Raw genomic sequence first — 22,239 nt, forward strand, 5'->3', positions numbered from 1 at the left:
ATTCAAAGAATTTGTTAAAAACAGTGAGTTATAAAAACAGAACAGACACCTGCATACAACCCCCCCCCCCCCCGTCTTACTGGTTGGCTTCTGTAAGAAGAGACAGTCTGAAATTCAAGAGAAAGAATTTCACACTTGGCAGTCCAACTTGAACTAAGAATTGTTATGTGGTAGAGCCAAGGAGACAGTGCTCTGGTTTATGTTAAGAACAACTTTTAAGTGTCTGAAGACATATTCGCTTAAGACAAACCAAGCATATCTGAATTTCTGAGTGTTCTTTGCTATCATACTCAAGAATCAATATGGTTATGGCATTTATATTTTAAAAATTGCTGAGCTTTGCTGAGCAATACCACGGATTTAAATCTGTGGTATTGTTGTGGTTTAAATCAGCTTTTTACGTACTTCTGTTATTTCAGAGTCAATGCTGTTCAGGTCTGAAGGCTGTGTATTTAAAACACACTGATTTTCAAATGCTTTAATCGTGGAAAGAAACCATCTGAAATCATCTCTAGTGTATTCAAGAAAGTGGGATCAGTAAATTCTGAACTAAAGAAATCACTTTATGTGATTGGGGGTTCAGTAAAACTACGTTCAACTGGTTGGACTGTAACCCTGCAGGTCATTCCCCATCCAGAGCACATGAATATACTTCACAGGGGAACATAAATATAACAGCTGACTAACCATTTGAGACTGTTGATTTGAAGGCTTTGTTCAGTCTAGGCAGTCTAAATATGTTAAGAGCCTGAAATTGTTTCCAGATTAGACTGGTGACTCAGTGTTAAGACACCAGCCTTACAGGAGCTCAAACAACAGTTTAATGGTGGCTGAAGTGTTTAGCTATTTGACAAATACTGATACTCACAGCAGGTGAGTATAGAGGCTCATGTAGAGACAGAAAGATCTGAAATGAGTTATCTATAAGAAGAGCTTAAGTCAAGGGTGTCCAACTCCAGGCCTCAAGGGCTGGTGTCCTGCAGGTTTTAGATGTGTCCTTGATCCACCACAGCTGATTTAAATGGCTAAATCACCTCCTCAACATGTCTTGAAGTTTTCCCAGAGGCCTGGTAATAAACTAATTGATTCAGGTGTGTTTTAACCCAGGGTGATATCTAAAACCTGCAGGACACTAGCCCTTGAGGCCTGGAGTTGGACACCCCTGGCTTAAGTGGTGTCACTTGCAAGCCTTGTATCTAAATAAAGGATTAGCCTTAACAATAAAAGGTACTCCAACCCCCAGCTGGCATGTTAGCACAAGTGAGGGAGTGTGCTCCAAAATTGTGCATGTTGTAAAATGTATCTCATTTATTTGCAAAAGGTTTAACTTAAAGATAATTTTTCCTTCCACTTTTACTACATGTCTACATCAATGTAAACCTAGAGTCTGTGCAGTATGAATACATCTTCTGGTAAATTTGGGTCAAAGAGGCAAAGGTTTCCCTTTTGAAATAGAAGACAACAGAAATCACGTGACTTAGAGCTGGGCAGAGTCCTATTGATCTCATTTTCAGTGGGTCAAAGAAGGTATTGCTTAAATATGATGAACATGATGTTAACTCTGCAAAGGTTCAATACCCAAGCCAACATTAAGTAATAATCACTTTGGACTGACATGAGCTATCCAAATGTAAATGTCTATGAAATGTGAACTGTACAAGTGGATGGAGCAAAGCAAGTTCTCGTGATTGTAAGATTGGAATTTGAGCTTTTTGATGGCTTCCTTTCCAATCACATTAAACTCTGTGCTAATGAGAATAATTGTTTTAAATCTTTTGTGAGCAATTTTTCTGCATGACTTACTTTGAGTTTGATTTGACAATTAAATGAGCACTTAAAATCTAATTAAATGACTGAAGGGGGGGCATTGCTTCTGTACTGCATTTTAAATTTCAGTGCTTACATATAATTTCATACTGTTAGATTATTTCACAAAACATCAATTCTGCTGCACAGAATAGGTAACTAACAGGACTGCATTTTGGCCTGTATTATAGGCAGATTGGTCACCATCCACAATTCCTAGACCAGAAGATCAAAAACATTTCTTTCCAGATAGAGCAGAGTCACCTTCAGCTCACTGCTGAATTGAGCTGACAAGCTGGCATGAAAATATCCCCGCTAACGATGCTTTCCACTGCATGAGACACCTCTGTGCCAGCTGGACTCAAAACAAGGTCAGTCTTTGCCAATGGTTCCAAAAAAAAAAAAAAAAAAAAGGGGTGGTCTGAAAGTTGAAAGGTTTTTTTTTTTTGGTGCAATAACTTCAAAAACCAACTGCATCTGGTTTGGTCTGTTGCAACTGCTGTAAATGATTAGCAGACAGCAAAACATATCCTCATATGTTAGCTCTTTGTTAAAATAAATAAAATAGTGTTCTTCAAATGTAGTGCTTAAGGCACTATTTTCTTAAATGTGTATTAAAGCATTTAAAGAGTTTTGAATAAATTTACATGCTTAAGAAACATTCAGGAGATTTAAGATTCGTTTATTTAATAACCATCTCCACAATAACCAACATTAAGTAGCATCATCACAATATTTCATATCAGGATACAATGATAGAATCTGAGACACAAAGGCTATATACACTACACGATTAAGAACCAAATGAACCAGATAACTAGTGAATAATTTTCTCTTAAGTAGCTAATCAAATTATTCAAAAGACATGTTTGATGCATTACAACACAGTAGAAAATCATTTTCACAAGGCACATTTATTAACAACAATGGGACTGTCTTGCATGCAAATAGTCCCATGAGATAAAAGCAGCATTGAAGTTACAACCATCACAGTTTAGTGGTAAATGCATTAAGAGTACCTGATGTAACAACGATCGTACGTAACAATTATTGCTGTATTTATTGCTTTAGTAAAATTTAATTATGTGCATTTATCCTTACAGACAGGCATATTCAAGCAGCATATGGACAGTAATCTCTTCATTTACGCTTGCATTAAATCATCCTGTTAAGGAGGAGTAGTTTGCATAATCAGTGGTATTGTAAAAGGGGAATCAAGCCATCTTGTGTAATGGTTCAGTGTTTTGATCAAAATATTTCCCAGTCCCTGAAAACGCATACCTAATTACTGGCTATTAGAAGGTCCCATCAGAGGTTTTATAAGAGCTAGTCTGTCAGGGAATTGTGTTGCTGGAAGTTTCCGTCACCTGTATACTGCATCTAGGTTTATACTAGAATAAATCTGGTTGAAATTTCATGCTTCCAAGTCTTATATTAGTAAAATGATGTTTAAATGATTTAAAACTGCAGAAGTCAAAGCCATTCTCGGGGGAACTGGCATGTGGGAAACAAAGACACTGCAAGGCTCAAGTTTGACGTTTTTGCTTGTACAAATAATAAGAAAAAAGTTCAAGAGCATTTCACTTCAATAGACTAATGAATTTAACACTAAAAGATCATTTATTGTTTTTGCTATAAAATTGGAAATTTGCAATCTGTATCAAGTAGAAACAGTTGCTTTCAACCAAAATTAGCCCAGTTTGAACCCAAACTTAACTGCCCCAAATTTAATCATAATGTTTTATCAATTTACTGACAAACATAAACACAACTTTACCTGGTCGTGAACACAGTTTGAACGCCTGGTGCACCTGCTAATCTCAAACTGCAGCCTTTTCAACAAATCGTTTACAATAATCCCCACCATTTGTGCACAAGCAGGTCGTCTCCGTAGCCTGTATCCAGGAGGCGGTTTCCACATTCTTCCCAACGGCACACCTCACCCTTGTCCATCACCACAAACTTCCACTCCACGATACTCTCTGCAGGCAGGCTGACAACAGTGGCCCAATTCCCATCCTCGGCTCTCTCGAGCAGGATGAATTTCTTCCAGTTCCCCAGCTCTTGCTGGCTCCCTGTGATGGCCACCTTCTGGTGTGGTGAGTGGGTGAGATAATGGATGCGGAAAGTCACATTGACATTCTGGGACATGGGCTGGACTGCCACAACCTTTTTGCCATTTTCATGAACAGGGGAAAGCGGGATAGCCTGTTTCACATCATTCAAGGACAGAGATGCATCTATACAAGTAGCATCTGTGACAGAAGCACCTGGATGGTCAGCTTCAGTAGAAACTGGCTCAAGTTGTGTGTGGTTTTGGGCAAAAGGAGGGACAGACTGGTTCATCCAGGGAAGAACTTGGTAGTTTCCATCTGTAATCCATTCATTATTGTCCATAGTTGCCTCCATGATACTGATTTCAGTCTTTTCATAGTCCTCTTCCTCCTTCTCTTTCTCTGCCCTTTCCATCTTCTGATTGATTTCAACAACCTTGATATCAGCCTTCATGTCTGTTTTCACTGCGAGCTCATCGGTTAAGCTAGTAACATTGGCTGCCATCTGCTCTATAGCCTGTTCCATCTCTCTATAGTAGCGATCCTCAATTTCATGTCCCAATATGTCTTCATTGGCTGCTAAAGAACTGTCATTAGCCCAGTCAATTTGCTCACCGAGGGTCTGCTGGGAAAAATATGATGGGTAAGATCTGGATATCACATTTGCTAGATCTTCATTCATGGCAGATCGAGCCTCATCATCAAGGAGGCCATTCTGAGCCTCAGTGTGCTCTTTGAACTGTGCATCATCTTTTACTGTGAGAGCCACATTTTCAGTTGGCATTTCATATTCACTGATAACATCTGGCAAATCAGGGCTGACAGTCATGCTTGAAATTCCACTCTCACCACCAAGACCAGAAGATGACCAAGTCGGCTCACTTTGCTCAAAAGACGGCAGTGGAATCTGAAGTACAGGAAGTTTACCGTCTTCAGATGTGACAGGAGCAGCCCCACTGGTGACTCCCAGAGCTTGGGAAATGTCATCTTCATTTATGTTGCTTTGCAGTTGCTGTTGATCTGATGACAAGCTGGAGATTTCCCCAATGCCAGAGATTTGGGCCTTTGCATCATTGGCTACACTGCTAGAATCACCATTATCAGCGTTTTCAGGTTCGATCATATGGTTCAAACAGAGCAGGGTGTGGTCCAGCACTACACTTGAAGGATTACTTTCTTCATCACGTGAGGCAATGTCCTCAGTGGGTACTTCCTCTTTTACATCACTGTCTTGATTGCAGGCAAGCTCACTTTCATTGTTTTGTTCAGCCAATTGTAGCAGGTGACTGTTGAAGTTTATATCTGTTGAATCACTCACATTGTCTTCATCTGCATTTTGTTGAAAGGATAGCATCACCTCATGACACTGGCCCTGTAGCTTGGTTACTTCAACAAACACTGTGGAGCTGATCCCGGCTTGTTGAGAAGTCAGTTGGTCATCTACCAACTCCTCTTCTGCCTCCTCACCACCACTTTTCTTTTCTTCTTCTGGAAAATGGTGATTGTTGCTATAATCATTAGAGAAATCAGTGACACCTTGAAGATTCTCTTCTTTGAAATAACAGATGGAAGGAACAGGTATGTCTTCAATATGAACAATTGGTTCTTCCAAGTTGGCCGCTGTGCTCTTTGAAATGTCCAGAAGGTTTTCCTCCTCTTGACTGGCCTCCTTATTCGACAATTCCATTTCAGTAGGCACATCATCCTCTTGGCCTTTTTCTTGTAGTACCTAGATGCATAAAATACATACGTTTAATCTTTAGGTCTTAATGTTTTAGTCACACAATAGTTAGAAAAATATGAAGGATTAAAGACCACCACCAAACTAGCATTATGTAATATGTAAACTACATAGAGATACAGAGATTTTATCAAGTCACTCATTTTCCCCATTGCAAGTCTTTGCCCTAAACCAGGGGTGGGCAATTCCAGGCCCGAGGGCCGGTGTCCCTGCAGGTTTTAGATGTGTCCTTGAACCAACACAGCTGATTTAAATTGATAAATTAGCTCCTCAACATGTCCTGAAGTTCTCCAGAGGCCTGGTAATGAACTAATTATGCGATTCAGGTGTGTTGACCCAAGGTGAGATCTAAAACCTGCAGGACACCGGCCCTCGGGGCCTGGAATTGCCCACCCCTGCCCTAAACTAACCTCTGAGACTCCACCCAAAGAGCTAAACAATCCAAGCATGAAACATTAGCTAATCATGTGCGGTAAAGCTGTTTATGTTTGCACTCTTGATTAATCCAATAATGAAGCCAGAATGTTTTGAAATGCTTTACAAGCAATGTTTTGGGGCAAAGTCAAAATGTGTGCGCGTTCCCTCCCTGTTTTGTTTTTGTTTAAAATTGCCCGTCATTGGGGAATCTATGCATGTGGTCTTTATGCTCAACCACAGAAAATGCTGGTGAGCTGAGACATTCAGATATGGGCTTTACCGAAGGGAAAAACAAAACCCCAAAACATTCAAAATGACTGCCAAGTCACACCATCACTTTAGCCAAGCTAACCACTTCCCAGCTTTTGACCAATACAGAGCAAAGATAGATTAGATGTAAAGCCATCTAAGCAAAACAGGCATAATTGCATTAAAGCTGAATCAGTGGTTATTTTGCCTTTGGGAACAAATGACTACAAATCCAGAAAAGCTGAAGCAATATTAGTGTTCATGCTGAAGTTGGAGTTTAACTTCTTTAAATCTGTTTGACTTTCACTTAAAAAAAAAAAAAAAAAAATCCTGATTGTTTTCAGACCCCAATAACTCACATTCAGTAAAAACAACCAATAATGGGTTGGTGATAACGTAAGGGTTCAAGACCTTGAACATTATTTCACCACCCACTGGTAGCCAACTTTCATTGTCATTAGCTGCTGGGTTTCTAATCAATGGTGCCTGCTGTTGTTGGGATCTAGACAGAAGGGTAACTGAACAATAGAATACATGTGCCATGGCAAAATTTCACAATCAGTTGTACTCCAAGACAATCATTCATTTACCAAAAGTGAATTTAATTGTGGCAAAATATGCAATTTGTAAAGATAACCGCTTACCTTCAGTTCTTCTTTGTGGCTCTGTATCACCTTATTTTCACCTTCCTCCATAGTGCCATTTGTGCCATCAGTTTCCACATCAATTTCAGCACCTTTGTCTTCCTCCTCTGCATGCAGCTCGGCTACCTGCTGCACTGAAGCACTGTGCTTGTTGTCTTGTACAGAGTCACTTTTGGGTTGACGGTGAGGCGGCGTTTTTTTCTCAGCAGTGAGACGTCGATGCCTGATGTTAAGAGCAGTATCCTCCTCCACATCTAAACAGCCTTCAGCTTTCACAACTATGACATCAGGAGAAAGACACACAAACACGCTGAATATTAAGTTTATTTTGATTTATTTCTAAAATGTACTGAATCTGACTTGCATAATCTAGATCACTTCATACATTTTAGTCAGAGTAGATGAGAAGTGACCCAAATTACAGCACTCTTAAAAATTAAAGTCATTACTAATCACTGGCAGTCATTTTATTAAAATGGTCTATTAATATTTGACAGGATGAGTAGCTTGTACTTGACAAGTTTCTTAACGATCAGACATAAATCAGGCAAGATGATTATTTATTTATGTATTCATTCATTGCTGGAACTTATCAATTTTCCATTCTTCATGAAATAAACACTCTTAAAAGTAATCAGCACAGTTCTTTAGCCATAACCTCTTGCAAAGCCTCAGTCAATTGTATTTCAGTTTGAGTGTTTGTATCAAATGTTAATACGCAGACTTGTTCTAGCTACATTTCTTGTGCCCATTCATTTTGAGATATCATGGTGCTTCAAACAAACACTGAAAGTAATTAAAGACACTTTGCATTGTTCCTGCAGGAACAATTCATATAACAGGCGAGACCTCCAAGGTTGTCATCTTACTTTAAGCTACTAATGCAACAATGTTTGAGGAGCCTTTTTCAATTTTGCAATAATAATAATAATAATAAAAAATAAAAAGTCTGTTTTTGGACATCTGCCTGATATTTTAGAGCTAATCTTTTGCCGTGACTGTGACAAGGCTAGACACCAGTATACTGTGAGCTGTAGTCCATTATGGGCTGCTTAAAGTGTTGTATTTCAGAAAGAAAGGGGAGTACGCTCGGTTTTGACGTCTGTGCGCACGCAGCTTAAGCTGAATCTACCACCAAAGCTACGAAATAATAATATAGATTAAGTTATACGTAAATTCCCGCACTAGTAAACTGCAGCAGCTCGCAGGTTTTAACGTTTCATCCGAATCTGTACCTGTTGAGTCCGCCGTGATGCGCAAAACCTCCGGGCTCGGCTCCGGCTCCTGATCCGGCGGTATAAGCGTCTCCGCTCCGGCGTCCCTGCTGTCACTGTCGGTGCTTGTGGCTCCGGCTGTGGCCTTTCTCCGCTTCCCCCTCACTGTTCGGTAGATGATGAAACCTGCCACCATGGACACCATGGCTATCACGGCCAGAGCCACGGCTGGGCCGTGCCGCCCGATCATACAGAAAAGCGAGGCCAGATCCACGCGTCTCTCCAAACCCACGGTGTTGCTATTTTTCACCGGCATTACAATCTGTAATTAAAAGGAGAAGAAGAATGAGCCGTTCTGCTCTAATATCGGTTTAAAGGCCCTGCTGAATGCTGTCGCTGTTTAAAAACTCACCACGCTCTCCCTTCCACGTTTCAAAGTGTAGTGACCTCTTGAAGCTACCAAGCTGTGAACGGCTGCAGGTGCGAGCTGTTCATTGGCTGATTGGATCACGGGAGCGCAGAATTCATTGATAAAACGCTGACGAACCACTGCACACGTTCATCGCAGCGCACTTGAAAACGGACATGACGGGGTGGACTGATAGGATTTAGTACCACTGGCGGGGACTCAATATTATTTGATGAGACTATGTAGAAAGCCTGGGTCTGTATTTAATAATATTTCTCCTTCATGCAGGCCAACGTTATTGATGTTGTTACACGACATCACCAGTGACCAAAAATAGCCGTGTTCTGTGTAACGTTATAGTTGTTACCTAATGGTAATAAAACCACGAACTGGTACATCAAATAACCGATAAGGTGACTATATATATATATATATATATATATATATATATATATATATATATATATAACGTACAAAATTATATAAATATGGTGGTCTATTTAAAAACAAAACAAAAAACAACGTTATTATATTAAAAAAAAACTAGAGTAGCAGCTACACCTAGTGGAGAAATGGAGAAATGACCTGAAACTACAGGAAACCTGGATATTTTTTCTGCCGTCGCCTATGGATTCATATTTTGTGAAATATGTGAAATATGAATCCAAGAAATACTAATTTCTTACATTTTTATCCACTTTTGCCAAACCGTTTTTAACTTGTGCTTAAGCATATATTCAATCCAAATTGTTATAACATTTTATTTTCAAGTCAAAATGAAAGAAAGATTTCATTAAATTGATCTTTCATTTGATTTGCAGTAATTGAGAATGAATGTAAAGTATAAAAAAATGAAATTCAAACCAATAATGAATGATTCACTTAAATGTGTTTCTGGTCGAGTTTTCTTTTCAGCATACATCAACTGTTTTCAAAATAGGAGCCTTAATTTTAAAATATGAGTAACTGTAAACACAGAGACATCAGCTCAGTATGCAATCCACAAAGACATGAAAAATTAAACATACAAACATACAAAGGACATTGTTATTTATAGAAGTTCAATAAGTCTTTTTATTTTAAATTCACTTTCATTCATTCATTTGAAGAAATTTGTGCAAACATTCAAGCATAAAATAACAATGATTCAAAGATGCATTTAATCATGTTTAATGTCAGTTTATTTGTACTTCAAATATTGTTCAAAATTATCATTCACACTACAGCTAATAATTACTTTCACTGGTAAAACCGTTCATGAGCTTAACCTGCTGAGACTGTTTGTCTGTTATTAAACTGTGAGAAATGTAATGAGCTATGATATAATCCAGTCTACCTGTATGAGAACTTGTTTTACAAACAAAATAAGTGGTTTCAAAGATGACGTTTATTTTTTATTTATTTTTTATTTATTTTTTATTTATTTATTTTATTTTTTATACTCTGGTACACCGAGCCCCAACCACCCAGGAGCAATTGGAAGTTCATCCCAAACCACTTCTGCACTGTCAGGAAATTAATTCTAGTAGCAAACTTCCTGATGGAACAGGAAAGACTGAGTAAAGTAAGCACTCCTGGGAAACAGCTCCATCATGTGGAGATCTGTGGCAAATGCAGGAAAGTTCCCGAAGACTCTGGAACTCCTCCACTTAGTATATATAAACTGGGACAGTCTCACTGCTGAGACAGAAAGCAAGACAAGCAACACCAAGAAGACAACAGACACCTGAACAGTGTTTCATCTCACAAGAAGAGGACTCAACACTAAACCCACTGAAGATGCTGTGCTCTCATGGAGTCCAGTCTGCACTCAGTCCATTCATGGACTTCTACTGGCCTGTGCGCAGTCTGTGGCCAGAGATCAAGCCTCTGTTCTACCAGCAGGATCTCCTGCAGAGAAACCTACAGGAGCTGTGCAGCAGTCTGGAGCTGATGGATAAACTTCAACACAGGATCCTGGAGGAGACAGATCCTTTCCAAAGCAGCATGGCTGTGCAGCCAGTTGCCGTCCAGCTGGAGAAAGAGGGAGACAAGTTTGCTCTGATGCTGGACACTCGAGGCTTTTCCCCAGAGGAGCTGTCTGTCAGGCAGGTGGGCAGGAAGCTGAGAGTCAGTGGCAAGACAGAGAAGAAGCAGGAGGATGGGAAAGGCTCGTACTCTTACAGACTGCAGGAGTTCAGACAGGAGTTTGATCTGCCTGAAGGACTGAACCCTCAAACCATCACGTGCCACCTGTCTCCAGATGGGAAGCTCCACATCCAGGCAGCCAAAGCTCCGTGTGTTGAAGAGGCTGAGAGAGAGCTGACTATCAAGAGGAGCTCAGAGGACAAAGCACAGCAGAGTGTGTGTTCACAGGCAGAAGACAGCAGGACAGAGACACACAGCAGCACACAGGACAAACCTGAAAACATGGACTGATTGTTGTTTATACCAGTGTCAAATGAAACATTTTAATGTAATTTTTTTTCAAAATATGAATCCACTTTCTCTTTTAACTGCTTTTGTTAAATGTATTACCATGGGGTAACCAAGGTAAACCATGGTTTACTCTTTTGTTCATAATAATGCTTCAAAAATAAAATAAAATTTTTACTCACATAATTATTTTATATTATAAACCTTTAAAAATAAAACTGTTTTCACTGAAAGTAGGAAAATGTTAAATAACCACTATTGTTTCCATTTTGGACAATTGCTGCGCATGTTTAGCATTCTAAACTTTCAATAGAACTGAGTTTACAGACAGTCAGAAACAAGTATGTAGATGGATTCTATGTTTAACTAGAAAGAGTCAACGAAAAGTAAAAGACTGTAAAATTTTTACATATTTCTTAAAGTGAGATTTTGGCCTTAGAATAAACGTCTTTATTTTAAAAATAAACATCAGCAGGACAGAAACTCAGAGCAACACACAGCACTAAGCTGAAAACATTAATGTTGATGATATTGTAAAATAGATTTGGATATAACTGTTCAACATATAAAATGTCTGTACTTTTTTCTTTTTTAACTGAGTTTTAGTCGTTCATATGTTATTATAGCAATGTAAAATTATTCATGCTTTATTTCACTGTCTCATGCACTTTTGTATTGTCATGGTGATATCATTAATAAATTAAAAGCCCACCCTGTACCACTTACATATTACTTATATACTACTTATATATATAAGTAGTATAAAACCCTGATATTTTTTATTTATTTATTTATTAACCTTTATTTAACCAGGAAGATCCCATTGAGATTAAAAACCTCTTTTTCAAGGGAGACCTGGGCAAGATAGGCAGCAGCAGATGTCTCACAGTTACAGAAATTACTCAAACACAGGCAGCAACAACACACATGCAACAATAAGTGAAAGAATACAAATAAAATAAAAAATAAAATTCAAATAAGAATAAAAAAGTCAGTTAAAATGACAATCAATCTAATTGAAACAGTTACATGTTATGGACTTGGCCTCAAGGATTCGTAGTTTAGATTTAAAAGCACTTAATGAAATGAAATGAAATATCCACTAGATGTCACATTTAGACCAATAATGTCCACTGGGCTTGTCTCACTCTGTGCAACGAGGAGTTTGTTTTCAAAACAAATCTTTGAGTTGACCACAGGGTGATCCATATGGGAGGACCTTTTTTTATGAGTGTTAAAGTATGAGAACAGGTACTTAGATCACTTTTTTAGACTCCATTATCAAGAAGCATATCACCTTGAAAAGTACACTCAACAAAAATATAAACGCAACACCTTTGTTACTGCTCCCATTCCCCATGGGATGGACGTAGAGACCTAAAATTCATTCCAGATACACAATATAACCATCCCTCCCAAACAGTGGTCACAAATCAGTCCAAATGTGTGGTAGTGGGCACATCTGCTATATTGAGATAATCCATCCCACCTCACAGGTGTGCCACATCAGGATGCTGATCTGACATCATGAGTAGTGCACAGGTGTACCTCAGACTGCCCACAACAAAAGGCCACCCTGGAATGTGCAGTTTTTTGCGCTATTGGGGGTCTGGGGACCCAGAACCGGTCAGTATCTGGTGTGACCACCATTTGCCTCATGCAGTGCAACACATCGTCGCATGGAGTCTATCAGATTGTCAATTGTGGCCTGTGGAATGTTGGTCCACTCCACTTCAATGGCTGTGCGAGGTTGTTGGATATTCGTGGGAACTGGTACACGCTGTCGTATGCGCCGGTCAAGCACATCCCGAACATGCTCAATGGGTGACATGTCCGGTGAGTATGCTGGCCATGCAAGAACTGGGACATTCTCAGCTGCCATCTGCCCTGAACAATGTGAACCATGATTCATCCGTGAAGCGCACACCTCTCCAACGTGCCAGACGCCATCGAATGTGAGCATTTGCCCACACAAATCTGTTACGGCGACGAGCTGGAGTCAGGTCAAGACCCCGATGAGGACGACGGGCATGCAGTTGAGCGTCCCTCAGACGGTTTCTGACAGTTTGTGCAGAAATTGTTTGGTTGTGCAAACCAATTGTTCCAGCAGCTGTCTGGGTGGCTGGTCTCAGACGATCTTGGAGGTGAACCTGCTGGATGTGGAGGTCCTGGGCTGGTGTGGTTACACGAGGTCTGCGGTTGTGAGGCCGGTTGGATGTGCTGCCATATTCTCTGAAACGCCTGTGGAGACGGCTTATGGTTGAGAAATGAACATTCAATGCACGGGCGACAGATCTGGTTGACATTCCTGCTGTCAGCATGCCAATTGCACGCTCCCTCATTGCTTGTGGCATCTGTGGCATTTTGCTGTGAGACAAAACTGCACATTCCAGGGTGGCCTTTTGTTGTGGGCAGTCTGAGGTACACCTGTGCACTACTCATGATGTCAGATCAGCATCCTGATGTGGCACACCTGTGAGGTGGGATGGATTATCTCAATATAGCAGATGTGCCCACTACCACACATTTGGACTGATTTGTGACCACTGTTTGGGAGGGATGGTTATATTGTGTATCTGGAATGAATTTTAGGTCTCTACGTCCATCCCATGGGGAATGGGAGCAGTAACAAAGGTGTTGCGTTTATATTTTTGTTGAGTGTAGATCCAGAGTATGAATTGTAATACGCAAATGTTTTGTTCTTATTCTTGTGAAGAAGAAATCTTCTTTTGTGATAATGTTAATGATGAGCAGAATTATCTTACTTTATCTTGTAAAAAGATGCTTGAATTTCACATCATCCAACCCCCACTGGTTGTCTCCCCCATCATCCTTGAAATAATTCTAATGTTAGCTAAAGCACTAACCCAAAACAATGAAGCAATTTTAGTGCTTTTCCCTTGTATTGTTCACAAGTTAATGTCACCTATTACCTTGGGTATTTGGTCTCTCCCCCCGCTCCAGTTAGACTGTCAGGGCTTTTCTTTCCCAAGATTAAATGGAGTCCCCGTAAACGTGGCAAAACAGGGGTGGAGGACCACAGTATCATATTTTGGGCACTTACTCAGCTTGTGCGTTATATTCTATTTGTGGCGCTGCCCTTTGTTTTTCAGGCTAGTGTTGACAGATTATTTATTTAAGAGATCTTTAAATATCAAAGGTCTATTCCCATAATCATTCCACTATCCCTCCCTTCTTAAAAGTTTCTTTTATCTCATCTCCTGTTATGTCCTCCTTTCTTGTCTTGTCTTCAACATTTACTACACATTTATCTGATCTCCTCCTTTCCTCTCCTCTTGGTATAGCCATTATGCTAGTTTTGGCTGCACATTAGAACCTTTACCGATTCTTCATCACTCCTGTTCCCCCCCCCCCCACCCCCCTTTTGTTCCCATCCAATTCCAACACCCTCCTATATCATCCCTGCCCTCCTTTTTCTTCCTCACATTCAGTGCATCCATGTTTTTTCGCTTGTAACGCTTCCACTCCCTTCCCTCCTGTTGTCGACATTTTAACTGACTCCTAATCGACTGGGTGTGTTTAAAGCAGACAGCTTTTATTGCTATTACAAAAGCCTGCGAATCTATTTGGTGTATGCAAAAAATGATGCAGACACCATGGCGGAAACATGTTACAAAGCTTCAGCACAACATGGCACCTCATTAAAAATGACAATTATAAAGTTATTAAAGGTTGTATTTTGCAGACTCTGGTGTCAATTATTTTGTGCTTGACAAGCAATATACAACTACAGTATATTTTTTACATTCTTTTTGCAGAATTTGGATTAACTGTATTGTAAAAAATTTTACAATGGCATATTTGAATAATATTAACTGTATATGTAAACAATATTTGCTCTCAGTATAAATCTGTTTAGCACTGCAATGCAGTTATTTTTCATTTCCTTATAGCAGTATTTTGTTCTTTTTTTTTTTTTTTTCTTTTTTTGTGTCCCGTTTGGATCTTTAACCATCAGAATTGTTGTCTTAAGGCCAAGAAAGATGCCAAGCGGATTTATTTTACCAAGTGCATCATCATGGCCTTGCCATATTGGTCCATTTGATTGACCTTTATTATAATTATGAATTTATTTTATTTTCGGTTGCTACAAACGGGACAGACATGACTGGGGGATAGGACAGGGAGAAAGAATGAAAGAAAGAGAGGGAGAGAAAGAAAACCAAAGGGGAGAAGAGACGGTGAGAAGGGGGGGAAGAAAGAAAGAAAAACAAACAAAACACCTGGGTCACCTGTATGGAGAAGAAAAAAAACAGAAGAGAAAGCAAACAACAAAAAAAGCAACATAATAAAAAACAGCACCATCACAATAAACTAGCTAGCAGTAGATATCAGTAGATACTAAATAATAAACGATATTGTGCAGCACGCAAGATAGACAGCGCACAATGTGCTTTGAGGCAGCAGCCAAGAAAGCTGTAGTCCGCGTCTGTGAACACCCGTGTGTACACCTGTGTGCATACCTGTGTGGATCAGCATGCTTGTATTCCAAAGGTTTCTCCATGTAACGATCTGCTAGGGAGTGGGGGGGGGGGGGGGGGGGGGCAGGCACAGCCCCGTCCACCAGGGTATGAAGCAGGTATGGAGGAGATCCACGCCCCAGATATCCAGAGGCCCCAGAGTACGAGGACCCGAGGAGGACCACCAAAGGGGGGGGGGGGGAACCGTGCCACCTTCCTGGGAAGAGCTGAGTAGAGCCCCAAACGAGAGGTCACCCAGCAGCTATGGAGCAGAGGCCAGAGGGGGTTGCAGTGGCGTGCCCGCGGGCTCTGCCGGCAGCCAGCTGTGCCAGAGAGGACCGAGCTTCAGGCCCAGAGGCCAGAGGCCTGAGGGCATCCTACCCCCCGGAAGGAGCCCAGCCAGGCCACAGGTGCCAGGCCCCGGCAATCGGCCATCAGGAGTGAGCCGGTACATACATGTTTTTGAAATAATAGGTATCTTTCATCATTCCATCCATCCAGGGCCATGCTTGAGCTCACATAGGTATCTGAACTTTAATGTTGACATGTGATATGTCGAGAGAGGCATGGAGAATATTCATCATCTTTCATATATTATAAATATATATTGATGGATTAAAAAATACAATGAAAAGCTTATGGAACCTTTTAATAGGGTTATACAACCCATAACATGGAAAGAAGAGCAAAAGACTAAATGCAGAAAGAACAAAAATCACAAGTGACAGATGGTCAGTGAAACTGATTGAAATACAAATTTCTTAAATTAAAGAGAATTTCCTTGGAAAAGAAACATTTACTGATCTTACAAACATGTATTACATTCGCAACACAAAACATAACATTGAAAACATGTTGAAAATTTTTTCCCACTGTTTAAAGTAGAATCCCCTCTTCTTTTAACAACTGCCTTTAAATGTCTGGGAACTGTTGCTGGACTTTTGGGAGAGGAATGTTGCCCCATTCTTGTCTGGCAAGAATTCTAGCTGGATGATTCTAGCTGCTCAACAGTCCTGGCTCCATTTTGTCATATTTTTCTTTCCATGATGCACCAAATGTTTACAGTTGGTGAAAGGTCTGCACCTGGCCTATCCTACCATGAAACCATGTTGTTAACTATATTGTCTTTCTGAAATATCAAAAGCCTTCACTAGACATCATCTGGAGAGATGTGCAAGCTGGTAATTCCATAGGCACTGATGCAAATTCAAGTTGCAGGCTTTTGAACTGAGGGTTGATAACAAGGTAGATGGTCCAGTTGCTTCCATGTTTTCCAAAAAGAATTTCAACAACAGAAGGATTGTATGCAGTCTGTGAGCCTGTGCAGTTATTTTCATGACAGAATCATAACTGTTTCAAATGCACTGCCACGTGAGGGTCTAAAGAGCACAGGCGTCCTACATTGATTTTGGAAGTAAGTGGTTTTGTTCTTGGTTATCTGAAATCCTGCTAGTTGAAGTGGTTCAGTTTGTAGATCTACTCCTGCATCCAGAGTTTTCACAGGGTCTGGCTCGCCATCAGTATCCGGAACCAACTTCGGGACAGGCTCCAGAATCACAAAAAACCCAGTCTGCACATACAGTACAGAACAATGAACAAAATAGTTCCTGCAGTTGTGTCTAAATAAAATGAGATGTCATTCAAAATCATCTACAATGTTGTTTTAAAAATTGTATTGCTTTACAGAATTATGATCAAATATATTTATATACCCCCTTTTAAGGCATGTGTAATCAAATTATGAAATGTTTGGAACTTAATTAATTTCAAGCAACTTATTAATATGAATAACCCATAACTGAAATGACAAAGTGCATAAAAGGCACTGATTAACATGTACAACTAAAAGAAAAGTGCATCTATTTCGGTGCATTTGTGAAAGTGCTTAATCAAATAGGCAGTAAAATTAAAAATATAACACTCCATTTCACACACAGTTCAACTACTCCGACCGGCTTTAGATTTTCTTTCTTTTTTTTTTTTTTGACTTGCTCTGCCTTGTTTGCTTACTCAGCAGCTGTGCTTATGTTGCAGTCACGGGACTACGACGAATTAAGGTGTGTTCAAGGGGTGTTGGAATATAACGTGAAAAAATACTAGTAAATATGTCTATAGGGGTTACTCTAACATCCCATTCAAAATGAGCTGATATAATCATAAAAAGTTTAATTTTCTCATTTCAAACATTTGATATGTTTTCTGTGGTTTGTTGTGAATAAAATTAATATTTGTGAGATTTGCAAATCATCGCATTCTGTTTTTATTTATGATTTACACAGTGTATGAGATTTCTTGAAGCTGGGGTTGTATTTGATCCCAGAAAATACTATTATTTAAATGCTCTGGACTGGAGAAGTTGTGGTGAAAGCACTGTATATTACTGGCTTTTTTGTGATTGTGCAAATTGTTAAATACACAATATAGACAAAAATATTGAACCTCACCATCATCTACGAATCATCTTTGATTCCAGGTGCTTTCAATCCCATGGCTGCAGGTGTATAGAGTCAAGCACCCAGCAATCCAGTCTGACTAAAGGTCTTTAATTTTGTTAATCTATATTTAAAGGAGTGACACATTATACTGGAAAAACCGTTCAACAGGTTTTTTTTTTTTCATATTTTAAATACTTAAATAAGAATCGGAAATAATACCAAACAGGAAAATTATAACTGCATCTCAAAAATTCAGTAACTGGTGTACATTTAAAAACATGTACAGACAAGTTACAATACATGTAGGTAGGTGAATAAAATGTAAACTCTGTGATACTCCCTGTATTTGTTTTATGGTTTATTATGGTTGGTTATGAATCTTTTTTCTTCCTTGTTTTTATTTTTCTCTTTTCCATAACTACTACTTTTGGAAAGACTTTAAAAAACTATTAGTGACCTGGAACATATTATTCAATGCTTGTTTTTTGTGTCTGTGCTTTTTTTATACTCAGGTACGTGATAAATTTCCCTCAGTTACTTATTATGGGAACTTGTTATGCAGGGAATTGTCAAATATTTTTATAAATTAGGCTCACAAAGAGAGTCTTCTACAGCAAGTCCTTGGCTCTGCGCAGGCACACACGCACGCACGCACGCACGCACGCACGCACGCACGCACGCACGCACGCACGCACGCACACACACACACACACACGTGCACAAAGTTGCACACGTTTCCTGTGTGTCAAGAGTCTCTGGTATTTGAACAGATGTGGGCAGACTAAGCGTGCCTAGATCCCCCCTTCTGACCCGAATGTGCACTTCCTGCACCGAAAGCTAACACCCAGGGAGAACAATCGTAGTCTGTACACTCTGAACACATGCACACACACATACAGAGCACAAACACACACAGTGTATGTTGTTTTCAGATGAGGTGGAAGTGAGAGTGAACTAGTGTTACTCACCCAGGAAATTCACCACACAAATATTAATTGTATTAACCACAATTGGAACACTTTTGAAGCTTCTGTGATGTGATATGTCACAGCTGAGAGCAGAAATTAATTTTGAAAGTCATATCTGTGTAATAACTAAAATGTAGAGAGCCAGTTCTCAGATGGGAAATGCATGCTATGGCAGCGTTTCAGAGTTCACATTCTTTACTTTCCCCTGTGTGTCTGTAAGCGTGTGTTTTAGTAACAGTGAGACATCAAGAAAATAAAAGGCGAGATGGATTGCTGAGGTCAAGCACGAGGAGAGGCGGGCAGCAGAAACAGAGAAAATATGAAAACAGTAGAGAAGAAATATGAGAAGTACATTGAAAAACAGAAGGAAAGTGAAACAATAAAGCTGTCATAAGTTAAGATGAAATATAGCAGGGAATACACAGAGCATGATAAGCCAATATGTAATTAAGACAAATTAAATGAAATCAGTGGAAATAAATGAAACTGATGAACAGAAGGACAAAGAAGTGTGGGAACTGTACTGTATGCAGAGAGACAGCAAATACAGAGATATGGAAAGAAACTGAGAAAAAAAAACAGGGAGCAGGAAAAGAAACAGACATAGAGGTCATGGACTGTAAGCTGAATTCGTGCCAGTGAGGCAAAATGGAAAGCTCAAGCCAGAGTGAGTAAGGGAGGAATGACTTAACCACGCCACCCACAGACATCAAAATGAAACTAATCATTTTTATCCTTTTCTTGCATAAATGTGGTCTGAACAGTTATCCATCAAGCTCAAATAAATGACCTGGGATTTTGAAAACAGGAAGAAAGAGACATTTTTGCTGCTTGGCAAGTTAGCAAAAGAGAACTGCACAGCACAGGCAATGAAATGTGGAATTATTGCACTGGAGTTCAAGTGACATTCAAAGACATTAATTAAGGTTAAATTTGAAATTGATCAGATCAGAGGTTGAAACGGGATATCAATAAAGCATAGCCACAAACAGCTGTCTAGGGGGCATTTGAAGCCAAACATTTTCTTTAACCTTGCAGCTGAGGGATCAACTATGGATTTGAAAGCTATGACGAGGTCATAAAATCTTTTTACATGAGTTGTTCTTCAGAGCAAATATCTTTTCCAAGAAAAATCTTTTCTTCTGTGAGTACATTTCCAGTAGTAGAAGTGCTTTTGCTTTGGGGCAAAAGGAGAAAAAACAAAGAGTGAATTGACAGCAGAACCAGCAGAAAGCTTTGGGCTAGTAGAAATCTTTTTAACCATGATAATACTTGGCCTCAACACTTTCACTGAGTATGAAAATATCTCAACAATCTCAACATGGTGGATTATCATGTATTTATAGTGCCTGACAACTGTGGAGGATTTAACCTCTTGGCCACATTTGTTGTTCTGACATTTTTCCACAACTGAGATTACAATAATTATTTGACAGAAACATCCTCTCAATATTAAGCTGTAACACATTATTATCCATCCATTCATTTTCTTCCACTTATCCAATTAATGGTTGTAGGAGCCTATCTTAGCAAGAGGCGGTGTATGCCCTGGACAGAGTTGACACAGAGACAGACAACCATTCCCACTCACAAACAATTTAGAATCACCAGTTAACCCATGCCTCTTTGGACTGCAGAGTGTGAGGAGGAAACAGGGGAGAACATAATAAATTCTACACATTAGGGCCCCAGCCAGCTGATTTCAACCCAAGACCTTCTCGCTGTGAGGCAACAATGCTAACCACGACCACTATGTTGTGCACTACAGAACCACTATTAGTAGTAGCAGTAGTAGTATGAATGTTGCTATAAACGTTAGCCAGTTTTTTTTCTGATAACTTTGCACTGTATTGCCTCCCTACAAAAGCAAGATGGTGAAAAGCAACATGCTAAACTTCACACACAGAAGTCTTTAAAATAGCTGAAGCCATTTTGGCTACATCCATTTTCTATATACAGTTTCTTCAGCTAAGTCTGTTGAAAGCTGACCTAGTTTAAAGTTTTACATTGCTGGAAAAAGCAACCAGGGCCGAGTCCCAGCTCCCTTTATTTGACCCTTTAAGACCTACCATAGAACCAAGTCCACCAGAGCTTATCTTTATATTTTTACATGCTGTAGTGCCATTTTTGGGAGCATTTCAAGTTGCTAGACATCAATACAACCATTATAGCCCAAACTTTAATAAAATGTATGCATTAAGTGCATAATAACTACAAAAATTGCAAAGAAGTGCAATAAACTACAAAAAAATTGAAAATCGTTTTTGTTTTTTTTTTACACATATTTTTAGTTAGAGAAATTTAAGAGGTTTATCTCTCAAAACTGTAAATACAAAAAAGTTGCACAAAATAGTTTCCAACAGCAGGAAACTTATTTTAAGTGTCTTCATAGTTTTATTTTTGAGATACACCAATTTTTATATCCTTCAGGAAAAATGAAAATAAATATAATAATGCAAATTTGCAAAAAACAAAAACAAACAAACAACAAAAAACAGCATGTGCATCAAAATAAACTATTTCCAGCAGTGCAATTTGAGTTCTAAGCATCCCAGAAACTATTCAGAAAAGCATAAACACAAACATGACTTTTAAAAACAGCAGTATAGGCTTATAAGGCCCCAAAGGTAAAAAACTACATTTTCCGCGAAAATGACGTCACTTACGGTTTTGGGCAGGTAATGGCGGACATGCGATAGTTCGTGCTGACAACTTATGAAGTGTTACGAACAGCTGATCAGATCGACACAGCGTGTTTCTGGAATATTATGTTTTTGTTGCTTCAAGTGCTTTTTATGCAATTTTTGCAAAGCTATATGTGGAAGGAAACCGTGACCTAGGGCAAACTAATGGAATAAGATGTAAGTACAACTCCTCCGGTTTCATATGCAAAAAAATTATTGCGCTAGCTTACGTGGTTGCAGTTCTACAGGGGTTTAAAACTGACTGGTTTTAAAGGGTTAATGTGCACAGTTATCCAGTACTATCATTATATACTAAAACGCAGTTGTGTGTGTCTGCATTAGTTTTCACTAGAGTTGTTTTCCAACTCTGTCTCGGAGACAGCATACCTATTTGACTGAGTTCACCTTCTTGGCTTAGAACATAGTCAAAACATTTCAGTCCAGTTACTTTTGTAACACTGCTTACGGTGTTTTAGGCATTGTCACTAGATTCCTGGGCCTCCAGTTTGACATGTCTAACGTTGCACCCATCATCATCACTGATGGCATATGTGTGGTATGGGTCTGTTGTGCATGTGAAGTGGTCAGTGTGTTTTCCCTTACGTCATGGGGCTCTTTAAAATTGTACCCATCAAAATGAAAGGGGAACTGTAACACACAGCTGTTGTTCTGTGCCTGTCTGAACCATTAGCAACTGGAGTTTGCTAACTCCTGACTCTTTT

General features: G+C 39.4%; 2 protein-coding genes across 2 annotated transcripts; one reads left to right on the forward strand and one right to left on the reverse strand.

Moving 5' to 3' along the window:
* Window positions 1-2,472: 2,472 nt before the first annotated feature.
* stbd1 (starch binding domain 1) lies at window positions 2,473-8,693 on the reverse strand. Its single transcript, XM_086300288.1, has 4 exons — window positions 8,538-8,693; window positions 8,147-8,447; window positions 6,912-7,189; window positions 2,473-5,589 (listed from the first exon to the last, which is right to left on the reverse strand). The coding sequence occupies exons 2-4, from the start codon at window positions 8,439-8,441 to the stop codon at window positions 3,655-3,657; spliced, it is 2,508 nt and encodes an 835-aa protein (XP_086156414.1). The 5' UTR covers window positions 8,442-8,447; window positions 8,538-8,693; the 3' UTR covers window positions 2,473-3,654.
* Window positions 8,694-9,947: 1,254 nt separating this feature from the next.
* Window positions 9,948-11,686, forward strand: LOC147325670 (heat shock protein 30-like). The gene has a single exon (XM_086302495.1). It carries the CDS (start codon window positions 10,314-10,316, stop codon window positions 10,950-10,952), a length of 639 nt encoding a protein of 212 aa, XP_086158621.1. The 5' UTR covers window positions 9,948-10,313; the 3' UTR covers window positions 10,953-11,686.
* Window positions 11,687-22,239: the final 10,553 nt, after the last annotated feature.

Source organism: Aulonocara sp. 'chitande type north' Nkhata Bay, linkage group LG7 (genome assembly GCF_057382095.1).
Source record: "Aulonocara sp. 'chitande type north' Nkhata Bay isolate Kocher_YH1m ecotype deep benthic linkage group LG7, A_spYH_male_GT1.1, whole genome shotgun sequence".
Taxonomy (NCBI): Eukaryota; Metazoa; Chordata; class Actinopteri; order Cichliformes; family Cichlidae; genus Aulonocara; species Aulonocara sp. 'chitande type north' Nkhata Bay.

Excerpts from the sequence above, each read along its gene's own strand:
- stbd1 (XM_086300288.1), bottom strand. The coding sequence starts at position 8,441 with ATGCCGGTGAAAAATAGCAACACCGTGGGTTTGGAGAGACGCGTGGAT. Across the intron at positions 7,190-8,146 it reads CATCACGGCGGACTCAACAG|TTGTGAAAGCTGAAGGCTGT; the intron begins GTACAGATTCGG and ends CTGATGTCATAG. Across the intron at positions 5,590-6,911 it reads GCCACAAAGAAGAACTGAAG|GTACTACAAGAAAAAGGCCA; the intron begins GTAAGCGGTTAT and ends TTATGCATCTAG.
- LOC147325670 (XM_086302495.1), top strand. The coding sequence starts at position 10,314 with ATGCTGTGCTCTCATGGAGTCCAGTCTGCACTCAGTCCATTCATGGAC.